The sequence below is a fragment of the Eschscholzia californica genome, unplaced genomic scaffold, assembly GCF_041429995.1.
Source record: "Eschscholzia californica isolate CP2 unplaced genomic scaffold, dmEscCali1.0.p SCAF_1, whole genome shotgun sequence".
Taxonomy (NCBI): Eukaryota; Viridiplantae; Streptophyta; class Magnoliopsida; order Ranunculales; family Papaveraceae; genus Eschscholzia; species Eschscholzia californica.
The window spans coordinates 9,881,662-9,900,052 of NW_028238198.1; the positions used below are offsets into that span (position 1 = coordinate 9,881,662).

The following is an 18,391-nucleotide window of genomic DNA, read 5'->3' on the forward strand; positions in this document are numbered from 1 at the left end:
CATGGGACTCACCTCGTTTTGTAGAGAGAAAGAAAGTCTACTGAAACCTTCGAACTTGTAGAGAGAGAGAGAGTTAGTCAGCGAATGAATGAAGAAGTATGAGAAGAAGAGGTAAGCAAGAAGAAAATCAAACAAACCTTACCTATTGAGTGATTTCCGGTGAATCTTGCTCTGGACGATCTTGGTTTTGGATTGTGATGTTTTTGAGTAAGATGAAACCCTAGGTTTTGAGAAAGGAGAGGTCTGGTCGTGATTTTTTGAGAAAGACAAGTGGGTTGAAGCTAGGGTTTTTATGAATGTCCTTATCAGTAATTACATTATAATATGAGGGACCACTTTTAGATTCCATTAAATATCCAGTTAAATCATCCCCACGTCATGATGGCAAGCCCAGTTGGCTTGCCAACTCACCCGGCCGGGTTTCGGGCCGGGAAATTAACCGGGATGAGTATCATTTCTGATTTGATATAGACTGATTGCTTTCTACCCTTACCCTATGTAAGCAAAATTAATTTGCCAATGTAATTTGAAGCTTGGATATTGGAATTAAAAGATAGTACTGGTTTTTCACCAAACAAACAAAATTACACAAAAGACATTGCAAGCCTAAAATAAATTTAGTAATTTTAAGGCGGGTTACTCATATATTGGTGCGGTTCATATAAGGGCATCCTTTGCTCGGTTGCTCCTTTTTTTCTTTTGTTGAGAGGGCATCCTTTGTTCCTAATGTCGTGTTGTTTGTGTTTGATAATGAAAACAATGGAGGAAGAAGAGTATTGAATTTCAAAAATGGTGATTGACTTTTACAAATAGAAAGAAACTTTCAATTTACTCTTATCTTCCTGAAATCAAGCTTATTATTCTAGTTTGAGCAATTAACGAAGGTAAAGTTTGATAAGTAAGAGGATTTTGGAACAAAAAGAGAAAAAAGAATCATGAGAAAATGCTTTCAATGAGAGTTGAACACATGACCTCCCGCTTACTAAACGGGTGCTCTAACCAACTGAGCTATGAAAGCTTGATGTTTTGAATTCTCCAATTACTAAATCAAAACTTAAGAACAAAGTTCTTGTGGTTAGGTGAAAACAATCCATCCATAATCTAAGCTAGTCCATGGAAGTCAAGAATTAAATGTTTGTAGTAAAATTTATCATAAAGTATCATAAAGTTTGACAAGACAAAATGTGGGCTAATAACGACATTGTTCACGTTCCACGAAATTCAGGGTAGAGGCCGCTTCTCTATTAAAATTATTTTATTCGTTGTTTTGCCTCTTACTTCTTACTCTTATTATCGTTCATGTGTTTTTTCTTAGTCGTAAAGGCAAAAAAACAACTCAATCTTCCTAGTTCCTCCTACTCCACCAAAGCTTCCACTCATGGCTAATTTGCAACAACTAGGTCAATCTCCTCATCATTCACTATGGAAACTCTCTCAAGAATATGGGCATATCATGCTTCTTCAATTAGGTCAAATGCCCACACTAGTAATCTCAACATCTGAAACTGCAAAAACAAGTATTTACACATAATTATCTAGCTTTTAGTAATAGATCTTCCATGGCTTAGATGTTACCCTATCTCCTTATGGTGAGTTTCGGAGAGAGATAAGAAAGATTTGTGTGTTTGAACTTTTTAGTGTTAATGGAGAGTTCAATCTTTTGGGTAAGATCACAAGAAGTTTCAGATATGATTGATTCCATCCATTGGCGGAGCCAGAATTGGGAGTCGAACCTGGCTAGCCTAAAATTTTACTAACTCATATGCACTCGCAATACTATAATCCAAAGACAATATATGGTGAATAATGTCTATTTTTGCATCACTATTGTCACATGTATCTAAATGATCTAAATCAAATGTTTCATGACGTATGATTCCAAAAAAAATAGAAAAGATAAAAACATACAAATGTGTTAAAGCAGAAAATTAGGGTGTTATGGTGATCGATTTTAAAAGATTTTCAAGAAAAATAGATAATTTTATATGTTGTTCTTTGCTTAATATTGGAAATTGTTATCTTATGTAAAATATTGTGTATGTAACTATGTAACGTGTTCCGATTTGATACCCATGAGATATCGTAAAGACGTTATTTCGATAAATTATTTCGGAGGTTTCGGTGGTGGAAGTACATTAAACAGTCAAATAATTTGGTGGTGGAAGTACATTAAACCTAACAAAGAGAGTGAAACTTGAATTAACAAAAGACTGAGGATATAAAAAATTGGTCAAAAAATAAAGGATGAAAAAGGGCACCTAAGCGCGATTGTTCATAAAACATGGGGGTGAAAAGCAAATACCCAAAAATTAGAGCACATAGGGCTGGTCCGCTGGTGAATGGAGTTGATGGCTTGACCAAATGGGCGGAGGGTGAATGGTGTACCATGTCAGCTGCACAAGGGTGGTGTTAAACTGTTAATATTCTTCCTAAAGCCTAAAACTACCAAATTCCACCCCTGGCTCGTCTCCATGTGGATCCGCCCATTCAATCTCTAGTTCTAGCACTAGTGATGTTGATCTTAGTAAAACATGGGGGTTATTTCCCAAATAGCCCCCAACTTTGTGTCCAACTTCCTGACAACCCTCTACTTAATCAAAAATACCCAGATGCCCCCCTTTTTCAGTTACCGTTATAATTCCGTTAACTAGTCATCACCTCTCTCTCCTCCATCTCATCACCTCTCTCTGCCACCTCATCTTCTCGCCACGTCATCGTCTTCACCGAGGAAGGTCGCCGGCCGTGACCTTCGAACATAAAAAAAAATTCCTCTCTCCTCTCCCCCTCTCAATACTCTGGCGAAGGAAAACCCTTCCCCGGAGTGTTGAGAGAGAGAGGAATTTTTTTAGAGAGGGAGAATTATTTATTTATTTATTTTTTATGTTTGAAGGTCGCCGACCGAAAATTTGACCGGCCGGCAACTTTCGCCGGTAAAGACGATGAGGTGGCGAGAAGAAGAGGTGGCAGAGAGAGGGGATGAGATGGAGGAGAGAGAGGTGATGACTAGTCAAACGGAGTTACAACGGTAACTGTAAAAGGGGACCATCTAGGTATTTTTGATATAGAGGGCTAGGCTGGAAGCTGGTCACAAAGTTGGCGGCTATTTGGGGAATAACCCAAAACATTATCACCTCTTCCTTATAGAATTATTTGTAGAATGGCATTTGGTAGTAATCAAATACAGTATAATGAAAGAGTTGGATCAAAATGTTGGTAGAGTTCAATAATTCTTCAGAAATGCTAGTAGATTTCATGAAAGCTCAACTGATGTTGCTTACTTTTTCCACATAAGATTTTTTTCCCAACAGATTTGGTTGGATGTTTGTATAATTATTTGTACTTCTTCTCATGAACACAGTGGCAATTAAGTTTGATGTGCTCTGTGGGGTCGTGGAAAACGTGATTGACAACGATATGCAAACCAACTTATTCTTGAAACGGAATATGGAAATCATGAAAACGAAATTCTGCAATAATAAAAGCAAGGTTACGATGTTCGGCCTCCGCTGAAGATTGGAAATTTTCGGTTGTTTCTTGGACTTCAAAGACATCAGGCCCGCACCAAACATTCTGAAGTAGGCGCTAGTGGAATGACGGGTGACTAGCCCAATCAAATTCAGTGAACCCCGAAAGCGTTAGAGAACTAACCAAAGGAGAACCTCATGATCGAGGGTCCCGTCCAAATATTATAAACCAGTATACCATTTGGCTGCGAGTCATTTTTTAGGGCGTTCGATTAAACCATCAAAGCGGTACTTAATTTTGTAAATTCATTTACAACCAATAGGTTTCTTGCCATGAGGCAATGAAGTCAGAGATCACATATTATTAGGTTCGAGATATGGTACTTCTTTGGCCATAACAACACGCCATTCCGATAATTCAAAGGCGATTTTGAAAGAGTTGGCTCTTCTGCTATGATAATCGAAGTGAGAAAAAACTTATGAGAAGGATTGAAATGGTCAAACTAGAATCAGTCGATCAATGAATAAAGAAAGATGGCGTCTTGAACTAGAAAGGACATACTAGTTGGTAAGATAAGCAGGAAAATTCCTAATACCAACTAGTCATGTAGGATTCTCGTGTCCTTTACTACCTTTAGTGAGAAAGTCGAGTGATGGTGAATCAGTAATGCTAAAAGACAGAAGATGCGGAAGCAGGCAAGTCAAGAGAAGATAACGTAAAAACGTGATAGGTATCTCCACAAGAGATAAGGAAGCTGAATCGTCAAGCTTTTTGAGGTCCGAAGTAGATGCAGTCGGAGGCTCAACTAAAAGGAGATTCGAAGACTTCGAGAATTCGACCGAAGGCGGAGATGGGGACTCGGCACCACACCGCCAACAACATAATCCGTAACGTTAGATGGATGGAAACAATGAGTATGGGAGGTCAACTTTGCAATAGAAAAGATTAGAGGCTACTAGTCATCCATTAGTGGGCCAGATAGAAATTAGCTCTTTCTAATTTCTATAGCCATTAACCAATTTGTAAATTTGATATGCTATCTTGACCGTTAAACCTAAAACGGCTAATGTTGCACCCATTCGCCAAGTACTTGAAATCAAACAAGAGAACTCTCACTCACTTGGATCAACCATGGCTAACAATGAAACAAATCAAACAAATTCAATCACATCTCATCCTCTCTGGAGCCCTAACTGACCCTTATGCTATTTCCGATCATGGGGACCTCGATTATGCCCACCATCTTTTCCGTCATCTCCCCAATCCTTCTACTTTCATTTGGAACACCATGATTAGAGCTTTTACTGAGAGAACCCAACCCATTAAAGCATTCTCTCTCTACAAACAAATGCTTCAATCTGGTCTCTTACCCAACAATTATACCTTCTCTTTTGTTCTTAGAGCTTGTACTGATCTCACTGATGGTTTCACTGATGGGTTGATCCATATGTATTCTAATTGTTATTGTATTGATTATGCTCGTAAATTGTTTGATATTAGTTCAAACAGAGATGTGATTTCTTGGACTTCCATGGTTAGTGGGTATGTGAAAGTAGGACAGTTACAAATCGCCCGGGAGATGTTTGATAAAATGCCTGAGAGAAATGTTGTTTCTTGGAGTGCTATTATCACTGGATATGTACAAGTGGGGTTGTTCAAAGAAGCTTTACAACTTTTTAATGAGATGCAGCTTGCTGGTATCAAACCGAATCACGCAGGAATTGGCGGAGCACTTACTGCTTGTGGGTTTCTTGGTGCTCTTGATCAAGGTAAATGGATTCATTCGTACGTCGACAGAAACAAGATTCAATTGGACAGGATTTTAGGTACTGCTCTTATCGATATGTATGCAAAGTGTGGTTGTATTGAAACAGCAAGTCAGGTATTCAATGAGATGTCTGAGAGAGATGTATTTGCTTTTACTTCAATGATTTCTGGTTTAGCAAATCATGGAAGGAGTAAAAGTGCAATTGAGTTGTTTATTAAGATGGGAGAAGATGGAGTCAATCCGAATGAGGTAACATTTATATGTGTTTTAAGTGCGTGTAGTCGAATGGGTCTTGTAGAAGATGGGATGAGGTTCTTCAAAAGCATGAATGAAGTTTACGGAATTGAACCGAGGATTGAGCATTATGGGTGTATGGTGGATTTATTGGGGCGAGCCGGTATGCTTGACGAGGCAAAGAAATTGGTGAGTGAAATGTCGATGGAACCTGATTCTTACGTGTTAGGGGCATTGCTTAATGCTTGTAGAATGCATGGGGACGTTGAATTGGGAAAAGAAATGGTTGAGAGGTTAGCGGGTAGAAGTCTCGATCATGGTGGTGTTCATGTTCTTCTTTCTAACATGTATGCTTCGGCTAATCGGTGGGAAGATGTGGCAAAGGTGAGAAAGAAGATGGAGGATAAAAATGTGAAGAAAGTGCCTGGATGTAGCTTGATTGAAGATCTCTCAGGTTTTGCAACGGAATGTCCCTTCGTCAAGTTACATTCCAAACTCCACCACTACTTTTCGAAGAGTTTGGAAAATGGATAAGACAAACTTTGAGAGGCTTCGATTCTATAGCTACTCTATTTGCAGTGTTGTTTTAATGACAAAAGTTTCCAAGATAAAGAATCATCATCAATGGAGAGGATTGTCATCGTGGTGAAGTATTATCTGCATCTTTGGGGATCACAAACTTTTGCTTTTCATGTTTTGAATTGGATGTGTTTTGTTTACCCTTATCATTTGTAAATTAAGTTGCAACTAGGTCTCAATATATACTATAGATATCTTGTTTTGCTTTTGTTTTCTAGTAATAGTTTGGGATATCTTGTTAAATGGGCATAGAGAAGTTCCCCAGTGACGAGTCCAGAATACAAATTCAAAATTATGAGTTAATGCACGGACTGACAATAACCTAATTGCGCGTTAAAAAACTGATGTTCTCCGTTAGCATATGTCTCGTCAACTTCAACTTGGCCATTCCTTCACCAGCAGACAGTTTGCATCTAATTTCAAACTCGATGGACCCAGAGACTTATCCAGCCGCCTGGCCCTTAGTCTTTACTCCAACCCTATAATTTGCTCAAAGGCCACTTGAATTTCTCTCCACAAATACTTTATCTTTTGAACTATCTTTCCCCAGCTTAAATTCCTACTTCATTAAGACCTACTTTACCAACTTCAACTTCTATCACCAAATTTACAAACCAAGCTATTTCTACAATTACTTGGAACTCAAATATCTGATCAAATGACTACTCTATGGGGTTATTGTTCTCCTCACATTACCAACTTCCTCAACCTCAAAAGAAACGTCAATTCTTTGAGATCTACAATTCGTCAATTGGAGTGTAAAAGAGACGATGTCATGCACAAGATCCGTCTTGCCGAGTCAGACTTAGCAAAACCGATGTCATGCACTAATGAAGTTAAGTGTTGGCTCGAAAGGGTTGAAGCTATAAAGAAACAAGTTAATGAAATTTTAGAACAAACAATATTTACTCAAACACTCATACTTAGCAACTCAGTGATTGAAAAGTTAACAACAGTGAGGGAATTGATTAAGGAAGGAGAATTTAAAGTTGTTGCTGAAAGATGTCTACAAGAACCGATTCAAGAGATACCAACAGCAGCTGGGGTTGTCGGTATGGAACCAAAGCTTGAAGAGTTGTTGAAGTTTGTTAATGAAGATGATCAAGTCAAAAGCTTGAGGATTCTAGGTATATATGGGATGGGTGGAGTTGGGAAGACTACACTACTGAGGAATCTCAACAATGAATTATCCAAAAGGAAAGATGGCTTTCATTTGGCGATTTGGGTTGTGGTTTCTAAAGATATGAACTTACAAAACGTCCGGAAAAAAATCGCAGATTCACTTAATTTGTCTCTGTCAGACAAATCAGATTTAGAGACAACAGCTAACGAAATATTCACGGCGTTGAAAAAGAAGAAATTTGTGTTGTTTTTGGATGATATCTGGCAACGAATTGATTTACGAAGTATAGGAGTTTCCTCTCGTGACTCTACTAATGAAATCAACAAGTCTATGGTGGTTTTCACTACTAGATCTGTGGATGTTTGCGGGCAAATGGAAGCCCATAGAAAGATAAAAGTAGATTGCTTAAACGAGAGCGAAGCTTGGAGTCTGTTCCAAGAGAAAGTAGGAAGCGAAGTGATAAATGGTCACCGACAAATACCTGAGCTTGCGAAAGTTGTTGCAAAAGAATGTTGTGGTTTACCTCTAGCACTCAACACTATTGGTCGAACTATGGCTAGCAAGAAGGAGGTGCGTGATTGGAGACGCGCAATAAAAGTATTACAAAAGTCAGCCTCCGAGTTTGAAGGTATGGATGATCAAGTTTTACAAATTCTAAAGTTTAGCTATGACAATTTACGGAACGATAAAACCAAATCTTGCTTCCTATATTGTTCATTGTTTCCTAACGATTATGATGGTCTTAAGAGAGAAAAACTTATAGACTATTGGATAGCCGAAGAATTCATAGATGATTTTGAGAACATAGACGATGCTCGTGACCAAGGTCGTGACATCATTGGAAATCTCATGAATGTGTCTTTGTTGGAGACCTATAGCTCCTCAGATCTCGAGAGTGTTAAAATGCATGATATAGTTCGAGATTTGGCAATTTGGATAGTCTCTGATTATGGGAGAAACAAGGGAAAATATTTGACCGACGTTGGTTTAGAACCTAAACCCGATGAATGGGAGAAGGCTGAAAAGATATCAGTGATGAATGATTCTCGTCATATTATTAATCCTTCAACAAATTGCTCTAATCTGACAACTTTGATAATTTTACATGAGTATACATTAAACTTTGCATGGAGTAGTCTGGCTTGTGACAATATGCCTAAACTTAGAGTTCTAAGCATAGATAGATATTCTACGTTTTCAGCAAATATTTTTCAACTTTCTGAATTACGATACCTCGATCTATGCCTTACAAGTTTGAATTTCCTTCCAAACCAGTTAAAGTCTTTGTCGAAGTTGAGGTTCTTACGTTTGGCGACACTTAGCACTAAATTACCTAGCGGGGTGATACCTTGTCTTGCACAATTGCGAGTGTTGGACATGCATGGTTCTGATACTAACTTCAAGGACTGGGAAATGGAGGGTTGTGCAAGTCTAATGGAATTGGAAAGCTTGGAACATTTGAATGATCTTGGGATCATAATAGGCAATCTTGTAGCTCTTCAAAAGTTGGTAAGCAGCTCCAAATTTCAACTCATCACCAGAAGGCTATCTATCACAAACTGTGAAGGTATCGCCTCTGTCTCATTGTCAAAATCTTCACCATCTTTAAGTCTTTCTAACTTAAAGAATTTACAGAAACTTGACTTATATGATTGTTCTGAGTTGAAAGAGTTGAGAATCAGCCCTTGGGGGATGGAAACCTTGGAGAGTCTAATTCTCACATGGTTACCAGAGTTAGAGATTGTGTGGGATTTGCCAGCTGATCCACTTCAAGAAGAGCAGTTGTTTCTTTGGAACCTCCAAAGTGTGGAAATTTCTGGGTGTGAATCCATAAAGAACCTTACATGGCTTACTTATGCTCATGACCTTAAAATCCTTGATTTAATGGGCATGGATGAATTAGAAGAAATAATTTCTGATGGGTTTCTAGTGGACGACCATACAAAGTTAAATATGTTTTCAAATCTGACACGTCTACAATTGTCTGATCTACCGAACTTAAGGAGCATATGTTCAAATAGTTTGGCTTTCCCCGATTTGGAATGGATAGGCATAACAAGCTGTCCTAAATTGAAGAAGCTACCACTCCACAACAACAGTAACAAAAATAATACTTCATTAGTTATTTATGGGGAGAATGAATGGTGGGACAGTTTAGAATGGGACGATGACACCCCCAAAGCCCACTTTCACTTTGTTACCAAAGTTAGTGGGGGATAATATGCAGCTGGTTTTGCCTTGTTAGCACGAACCCGAGACCGGAGTTGTGTCTTTTATATCCGATCCACATGGTCGGATCCAATACCCGGTTGCAGACCCGGTCATGTACCCAATAGGCCAAAAAACCAAGTCAAACAACTTAACTTAGATTTATGTTTCATGTATCTTTTCCATTACTTATCTCATCGAATGCTATATATATACATAGGGAAATTTTAAAAGGCCCCCCCGTTTTTGTTAAAAGGCCTCCCCGCTAAAAGCGCCCCTCATTATAACTCATTTGGTTATAGGGCTCCCTTTACAAAAGAGCACCTCCTTCATCAATATTTGACCTAACGGCAAAGTTAACGCCGTTAGGTCAAACTTAACCCAAGACCAGAGATGTTGACCACGCCACATCATCATCTTCTCCGGTAGGTCGCCGGCCGGCCAAACTTCCGGCCGGCGACCTTCAAATTTTTTTTTTTTTTTTTATTCTCTCTCTTCTCTCTCTCTCTCCAAAATTATATTTTTTTTTTTTTTTTAACTCTCTCTCTCTCTAGAGATCTAGATCTAGAGAGAGAGCAGATCCAGATCTGCTCGCAGACCCATTAGAGGTCTGCGAACAGACCTTCAAAGGGTCTGTTCGCAGACCCTTTGAAGGTCTGCGAACAGATCCATTGAAGGTCTGTTCGCAGACCTTCAATGGCTGCACTCTCTCTCTCTAGATCTATAGAGAGAGAGAGAGTTAAAAAAAAAAAAAAAAAAAAATTTTGGAGAGAGAGAATAAAAAAAAAAAAAAAAAAATTTGAAGGTCGCCGGCCGGAAGTTTGGCCGGCCGGCGACCTACCGGAGAAGATGATGATGTGGCAGAGAGAGAAAATGAGATGGAGGAGAGAAAATGTGGGTGAAATACACCTTTAAAGGGGGTTTTTTTCACCCATTCAAAGAGGGGGGCACTTTAACCAAGCTAAGTCAAAGGGTTTTTACTAAGTCAACGAAATCATGGGGAGGCCTTTTAACAAAAACGGGGAGGCCTTTTAAAATCTCCCATATACATATGAACCCTTGATTCAAATATATAGAGAAAATATTATCGTACTTACTCACTATATCTCTTCTTTGACTCTCGCTTATCCATCTCTCTACCAGCAGACCTCTCGTCTTTCATCCTTGTCTCTCTCTCTCTCTCTCACTTTAAGTTTTCACATGGTATTCGAGCAAAACTGATTTCAGCACGACGTCTCAGATGTTTGTTTTTTAAAATCGAAATTCTTAACGAAATTAGCCTAACGTCAGAATCGGCAGAATAAAGACCCACTCGTTTCAGACTTTAAAATAAACTAGGGTATAGCCCGTACCCTAGGGCACGGACAGTTCTATCAATTACATTTAACAAAATTGTTGGTGAAATCAAGTTGAACATCAAATTATCATAAACAAACTTTTTGAATATTAAGAAAGAGCATATAAATTGAAATTGAGTAAAAAAAAATGTGGTACATAAAACATGGTGCAAGTATAGGTTGATTAAGAAAATTAAAAGATAAATACAATTTCATTTCTCTTGCATAACTTTTTAATATCCAAGAACAGATGGTTGTTTTCTTTTTGTAACACTTTTAAACATGATATCCTAAAAAAACACACTTGCATTTCTCGTAGAAGCCAAAATCTTAACTGGATAATCCATTAACACAACTCTGCAGTTCTTAGGGGCGATACACCGTGTTCACCAGCACCCACGCGAAGAATAATTATAGCAGGATTCATAGGTTATGTTGGCTCCTCTTAATCTGCAACAAAAGTTGAGAAACATGTCGGCAGAGAAAAGGGTTACCAAAACTCAGAAAGAAGCTTTTCACCCTTCATTTATTTTTCTTCATGACCTATGTTTATATGACCTATGTTCCTAGAAGAACCTATGTCTAGAAACCCACCCTCAATCTAGAAAAAAGAGTTGTTAGATGCAGCCTGCATGGCCTTATCTTTTTTAAGGTGAGGTAATATTGTTGGCAGATGCAGTAACATCACAAAGCGGACCTATTCATTCCGAATGAGCGAGTTATTTGCTTGTTTAGAAACAGATATTGGTCCATGTATATGTGGTGATGCTTGTTGATTACTCATGTTCTGCAGTTTTTGATATGGAAGCTGGCTATGGGGAAGGTGCATTCTACTCTGTACAGGGTTATTTACAATATTTTGTTCAGATATCTGGGCAACATTTTTCTGGAAACGAGCTGCATCTTGTTCTGCCTGGCGTTGTAGCTGATCATCCTGAGACTGGTTCTGTTGTAAATGCAATTGGTTGTGTTCCAGTGAGCTATTACCTTGATGTTGTTGTTGGCTGTCAGCACTATGTCCATGTTGAACCAGTTCTTTCTCGGATGAGTGTTGATCTTTCTATTGTAGAATCTTTGAATTTTGTAGATTTTGATATGTCGTACTTTATTCCATGATGGAATGTTGCCACTGCGCCATCAATGGAACTTTATTTATCTGAGATAATATGCCTGCAGTTTTTGGTGAGGCAAATGAAAGGGATTTAATTCATATACTACACAAAAGCCAATAAGATTTCAAAACTTGGTTATTATGTATAATAAGAGTGGCCAGGTAGATAGATATAGATAAGTTCGAGGTTCTATATATTCGTAAGGGTTTATAATACTTTCTGCTTCGAGTACCAAATTTTTATGCAATCTTCTCTGATTTCAGACTTCGCATCAGGCCCATCTCACTGAACTAATTGTAAAACCTGAAATAAAATCATGATCAATTTTGCATTTGATTATCTCTCAACCACAGTTTGTTGGTTAACTATTTGCCTTCCCTATTAGTTCTAATTCAAATATGTACATCTTCTCTACTTGATTTCATTTGCTTGAATAAGCATTTGAGTTTGTCTCTCTGTATTTAGTTGATAAAAAAACTACTCTCATCTGGGTTTAGGTTGGTATTTCAGTCTTAGCCGTAACATTGAAGCCAATTTCATGAAATTGGAAACAATAAATTCAACAGTAGTATACTGAAAACATAAGCATGAAGAAAGTGCAAATTTATCACCCACAACATAGATTATAAAGATATATTAATAACCAATAGATTTTGATGTATTAAGATGTGAAATTTGCTACTCCGGCTCTGCCCGAAAGCCATGACTACGACATGATCAATTAAATCCGCTACAACATCTCAACTAATTCGAGACATTCAAGACAGATTATAAAATTATTACTATTCTGGACAGATTTCTAACAATAGTGAGAGCAATTCAAGGGGCTACGATAGCAGCATCTGGTAATGTTAGCTACAATTTGGATTTGTAAATATATAAGAAATAGGTATGAAAACTTGTATTGTACTGACATTCATAAACACGTCGGACTAATATGCATGAAAAAGGGCATAATAAGTTAGTAAACAGGAGAGAACTGATATTGTAGAAATTTCACTCACCTCTGTGGAGCAAGAGGACACAACCTGGAGTTGGGAGATTGTAATTGTAAATGAAGTGAAATTGACTAAACATCATAAAGAGCCATTAGTATTATTCGACCAACAACCACAAAAGCCTTTTGTCCTTCAATATTGCAGAAGCTTCCCCATAGGGACAATTCCACACTTCGTTCAGACTTGTCTTTCAGTTGTAGAGTCCTTTTATGTGTTCTAGTTCCGTCTTTTTTCGTTATTGGCACAACGAGATTTATCGATGAACAACACCGATGATATCCACGAAAGAGTTTGTTTGCATGCTTTCAATATCACTAATTGGAAGAAAATGGAATAATTGCATTGGGATTGAATTATCATCATCCCTGGACAGCTGAATGTTAAGAGCCCTGTCTAGAAAAATCTCATATTCGGTTTTCAGGTGATTGAAGCTCGTGGATGCTGGTTTCAAAACACCATTAGAAATAATATATATCTTTCCAGCCAGAATGTCATTGTAGAATTTATCAGCTTGAGTGTTGAAACCAGTATTACGTATTTCGCTGGCTTCACAATCAAGGACTCGAAAACACTTTTCCAAGACCCCTTCCATTTGTGAATGATCTGAGAGGACTGTTGCTTGTTACCCTTGCCCTAATTGTCCACCTCCCCAAGTACGGATTCAGAGCTCGAATAGGTAGTTCCTTTGATGGAGTTTTTGGTGATGATATAGAAAATACCAATCAATATGTATATCACAATTAATCACTGTTTTCATAGGCATTTCATCGAACGCCTAAAAAGCTCATTTTTTTGTATATATATAGAACATACCAATCAACATGTTACATCAACTGGAAAAAAAAAATCCGAATAAACAAATACCTAATAAAAAATGAATCACTTGCAAACAAATACACAATCCAAATGAACCAAAAGGGTCTAATACCTACTTAAGAATCTAATACTTCATGTCAACAACAAATAAAGTATGTATATAAAAAAAGACTTGAATTCTAAAATATGAATTCTAAAGTATGTATCCGGAAACATGACATTGGAGCATCTAAAGTATGTAATAGTGTATTATTTGTAAGGATCCTAATTCTCTTTTAGTTCTTAGTACAAATAAAGTATGTATACGAAAAAAAGACCTGAATTCTAAAGTATTAGAGAGAGCAAGACAACAATGCTTGGAGATAACAGATATTGAAAGTGTTGGCCCATTGCTAATATATGCTATCACACTGGATCATTTAAATACTTTTAAGTTAGGTGAAGAACGATTCTTATTATTCAAATGTACTGTACCTGGTAGAAAGATTGGGCTACACAACTAATACTATAGTCTGGGATTTTCTTTATTTGTATAGTCTGGGATATCCGATTTATTCTTTATTTTGCAAAGAAGCATCATGTGTTATTGTCCGTATGTAATTTGTATGTCAAAAAAGAATAAGAAGAAAAATAATTTGAAGATAGGTTTGAGTACTCACCAGAGACCTGAGTAGAATTGAAGTTCAATGAAGAAAGAGTGAAGAACTCCAGTTGAAATTTAAGTAGAACTCCTCTTATTTCCCCAAATTACCATTGCTATTAAACCATTGCTATCAATTCAAATCTGAATTGAAATTTAAGTAGAACTTGCCCTAAACGAATCTTAGAGAGAGAGATTTCAATTTAGAAATTACATAAACTACATAAACGAATTAATCATTCTTGCCCTAAAAACAATTTAGAAATTACATAATCATTCTTGCCCTAAAAACAATTCAGAAATTACCTCAAAACTAACAGAGAGATGAATTGGGTTTAATCATTCTTGCCCTAAAATTCTTTCTTTCTAAACCGACAGGAATACCTAAAACGTAAAGGAACAGAACTATTAGACAGAGAGTTTTTTTTTTCTTTTTTCCCATTTTAAACATTAGAGAGAGAGAGAAATTCCCTCTTCTTCTTTTTTTTGGTTGCCAATACGCGAACAACCGTTTTTCTTATATGGACAACTATCTTATGTGGACAACGTAAAAAAATTAAATTTTTATATGGACATCAGTTTTTAAGGGGACAACTCTCTATTATTTTCACTCAAGTCCTCTTAGAATCAGATGTATTATTTGATGACCTCCCTCTTTCTCCATAAATCCTAGGTTAGTTAGTCTTCATCTCTTCTATTACTTGTTCTTCATCATCACCCAAATTTCTAGAGAGAGAAATTCCTTGGAGAAGCAATATTGGTGGTTATAGCATCAAACAAAGGCAAGGGAGTTGTTGTAGAATCTTCCCAAAGATAAAGGTTAGAACCCTAAAACTCTAAAACCAACCATGAAGAAGAAGATGGTACTGATGGGAGAGAAAATCAGAGAAGATGTGGAAGACGAAGATGGATTTGTTGGTTTCAACTCTTAAAACGATGGTGAAGAGGAAGATGAATCTGGTAATTGGGGTTGTGCAAATATATGGCATAACAGAACATTACTTGCGACGAAAATCTGGCATAACCAGAAAACTTGCTAGATTTTCGTCGCAACTTAGCATCTGTTATGCCATATTTTCGCAGAAAATCTGCGAAAATATGGCATAACAGAAGCTAAGTTGCTACGAAAATCTGGAAAATTGTCCGATTTTGCCAGATTTTCGTGCAAGTTATGTTCTGTTTTACCTCATCAATTTCATTAATGCCTATTATAGAAACGCCCGGAAAAACTTCTTCAGGTGCAGATTGAGGGATTTTGTCTTCTTCATCGATCTAGGGTTTGATAAAAAAAAATGGTAGAAACTACAATTTACTTTTAGTAGAAGTGAAGAAAGAAGAATAAGACTAAGAAGAGATTTTGTCTTCTTCATCCATCTAGGGTTTGATAAAAAAAAATGGTAAAAACTACAGTTTACTTTTAGTAGAAGTGAAGAAAGAAGAATAAGAGTAAGAAGAAGGAAGAAGATGAAGAAGAAGACAGTTTAGGTTTTCAATCTTTAACTATTATTTTTGTTAGTAGTCCACAAGTTACTAATTATTAGTATTTAAGACTTTATGGAGTTGTCCCCTTATTAAATCAAAGTCAACTAAGTCAAGTATAGTTCACTCGCATCGGGCCCGAAAATAGTTGTCCATATAAAAAAAACGGTTGTCCGCGTATTGGCCACCTTTTTTTTTTTTTTTTTTTTTTTTTTTCTTTTGGGGGATTTGCTGTGTTGGACTATAATTCACTTGCTGTTTGGACTCCCTTTTTCCAAAGTTGCATTTTGGACTGCCTTTTACCGTAATCAAAAGAGAATATTCCGTCTTTGAAGTTATACTTGAAATAATTTCCAGATTACCCTTATATAATTGATATTGCATTTCGGACCCCCTGGTTTATTTAACTCAGCAACCTAATGGCTGCCACGTGTACGGAGATTAGGGTCCAAATATTCAACCCATATCACTTGAGAAACCAGTCTGGCCCAATTCTTACCTTGGTTAAAATTGAAGTCTCACTGTCACCACACAACCCTACCTTTTCCTTTCTAAAAAAACCCCCTACTTCCATCACTAAAAACATTGATCAACCCGTTACTGAAACTTCTTACCTTCCATCACTAACCATCACACTAGAATTAGATGAATGTGATACTTTCCTCAATGTAATGGCAGATACTCCTCAATCTACAACTATTAATCAGTTTTTTCAGTCAGATGATATGATTATCATGTCAAATTCTTGCTGGAGTACTGAGAATTGAACTATAAAAATTACTTTTGAGCTTTCTGATTGAATCCATTTTAGGTTTAATCAGATAACAGATCTAATGATAAAGGGTCGGAATAAAAATGAAGAATTGTTAGTAATAAAGTTTGTGATTTTTAGGTCTGGGTATTGAAATATTGGATTAATGGAGAAGATCATAAGGAAAATAGAACAATGGATGGGTGACCTTTGGGTTTACTGATAAAACATAGTATGAGATTTCAGAGTAAGGGTTATATAGAGATTAGAGAGAAAATGAAAAAAGAATAATGAAAACGCGAGACAAAAAGGAGTGAGAGGGTATGTGAGTGTGTATGAATGAGATTTCTTCTTTGTAACACTCACACTTTCTCTCTCTAAGTCTAGGTTAAGAAAGAGACTGGAAACAGATACAGTCAATATAATCTCATTGAATGCCAATATGAATATGGGAGAGTTTAGTTTTATACTGAACCAAGTGGTGATGAAGAAGAATAAGTTGAAGATGATCAGAACAATGAAAAGGGTTCTTTAAATTGTAAAAATTTGGTTTAGGGAAATACTAAAGTTACAAAAGATTATGACAAAAGATAGTTCCCTGCTGATGTGGCGGTTGTGGTTTGAAACTTTGACCAAATCTAGGCCGTTGAGAGATGAATATCACAACCGCCACATCAGCTGGGAACTTTCTTTTGTCAAAATTCTTTGTAACTCTAGCATCTCCCTTTGGTTTAAGAGGGAGATTGAAGAAAGAGACTTGGTCAAGAAGAAGAAGAGTAACTCATCCAATCTTATGGTTCCTCCCAATCAAATTCTAATTCGCAAGCTATATCCCTCTAGGAAGAAGGAGAAGATGGCAAAATCGTTTTGTTTAATTAGTCTAGTGTCCAGGGTCAGCTTGATGAATATTGTTTAGTATGGGTTAGGTTAAAATCAATTTATCTAGGGTCAGCTTGATGAAAATCGTTTTTTTATTTTTTCAGATCTGAAATCTGAATTGGCTTCCAATTCAGATTTCAGATGTTTCTTTTTGAATTTAACAAAATCTGAAAATCTGATTGAATTGGGTCAAGATCTGAATTGACTAAAAAAGGACCCATGTATTTCAGACTTCAAAACAAGTCTGAAATGGAAATCACCATCTGAAAATAAAACAAATGACAAAAATACCCTCATGAAATCAATGAAATACTTTCAGTCTCCATCTTCACTTCAACTCAAAAAATTCTCATCTTCACTTCATCGACCACCACCACTACACCACCGACCGCTGACTACCACACACTGTCGACCACCACCACTACACCTCCGACCACCAGCACAACCACCACGAAATAAAATAAAATCCATCAGCAAAGGGAAAACAAATTGAATGACGAAGTTTGAATCAAGGAGATGATGATCACATCTTCCAACTTTATTAATTTAAATTATGTTAATCAATGTAAACAATTAAACCCTCATCCCATGAAAAATCAAAACATGCTTGGCTTGAAGGTAATGGAGGAAAACCACCTGAACCTGAACCAATTTCTCATCAAGTAAAGCTTAAAAGTACATATTTCTCTCTCTACAACACAATAAATTTCATAACACCCACAACACCAGTAGATCCTCTTCAAAGAACAAACAATCGATTAAAAGGTCTGATCTCCTACTCCTTTGCTTCTAATATAACGAAACCCTAGATTCATGTTCTCCATAGGACCATGTTCAATATCTACTAGACATTAATCCTCCCAAGTTAAAAGTTCTGAATCTCCTTCATATCTTCCTAATCGGCGTTAAATTTCTGGATTGATTTTGGCTCGAAACCCTCGCCGGATCTGGCGAGGGTGAAACTTTCTCATTGTCGGCTGCATAAAGAGAGAAGGAGAGAGA

The 18,391-nt window shown here is 37.0% G+C and overlaps 1 protein-coding gene, 1 long non-coding RNA gene, 1 other non-coding gene and 2 pseudogenes across 10 annotated transcripts in view; 3 read left to right on the forward strand and 2 right to left on the reverse strand.

The window, feature by feature from the left end:
* LOC147563958 (mediator of RNA polymerase II transcription subunit 32 pseudogene) overlaps positions 1 to 18,391 on the forward strand; it is a 95,573-nt pseudogene that overhangs the window by 70,241 nt on the left and 6,941 nt on the right. The window lies entirely within an intron of this gene.
* On the reverse strand, positions 945 to 1,018 carry TRNAT-AGU (transfer RNA threonine (anticodon AGU)). Its single transcript has one exon. It is a non-coding gene; the product is annotated as a tRNA-Thr (tRNA).
* LOC147563966 (pentatricopeptide repeat-containing protein At5g66520 pseudogene) lies at positions 4,505 to 6,314 on the forward strand (annotated as a pseudogene). Its single transcript, XR_015225848.1, has one exon. The product of XR_015225848.1 is annotated as a pentatricopeptide repeat-containing protein At5g66520 pseudogene (transcript).
* The window catches only part of LOC147563967 (disease resistance protein RPS5-like), a 34,488-nt gene continuing 22,666 nt past the window's right edge, over positions 6,570 to 18,391 (forward strand). Inside the window, exons 1-3 of one of the 3 annotated variants that reach the window (XM_086642412.1) lie at positions 6,705 to 8,736; positions 8,805 to 9,593; positions 10,427 to 10,480. In XM_086642412.1, the coding sequence (XP_086498538.1) occupies positions 6,705 to 8,736; positions 8,805 to 8,812 (2,040 nt within the window). In that variant the 3' untranslated portion in view covers positions 8,813 to 9,593; positions 10,427 to 10,480. Of the gene's footprint in view, positions 9,594 to 10,426; positions 10,481 to 18,391 lie in introns of those variants that run through there. The other 2 variants (XM_086642400.1, XM_086642406.1) reach the window with 2 other exon arrangements.
* LOC147563968 (uncharacterized) lies at positions 10,880 to 13,657 on the reverse strand. Its single transcript, XR_015225865.1, has 2 exons — positions 12,831 to 13,657; positions 10,880 to 11,884 (listed from the first exon to the last, which is right to left on the reverse strand). It is a non-coding gene; the product is annotated as an uncharacterized LOC147563968 (long non-coding RNA).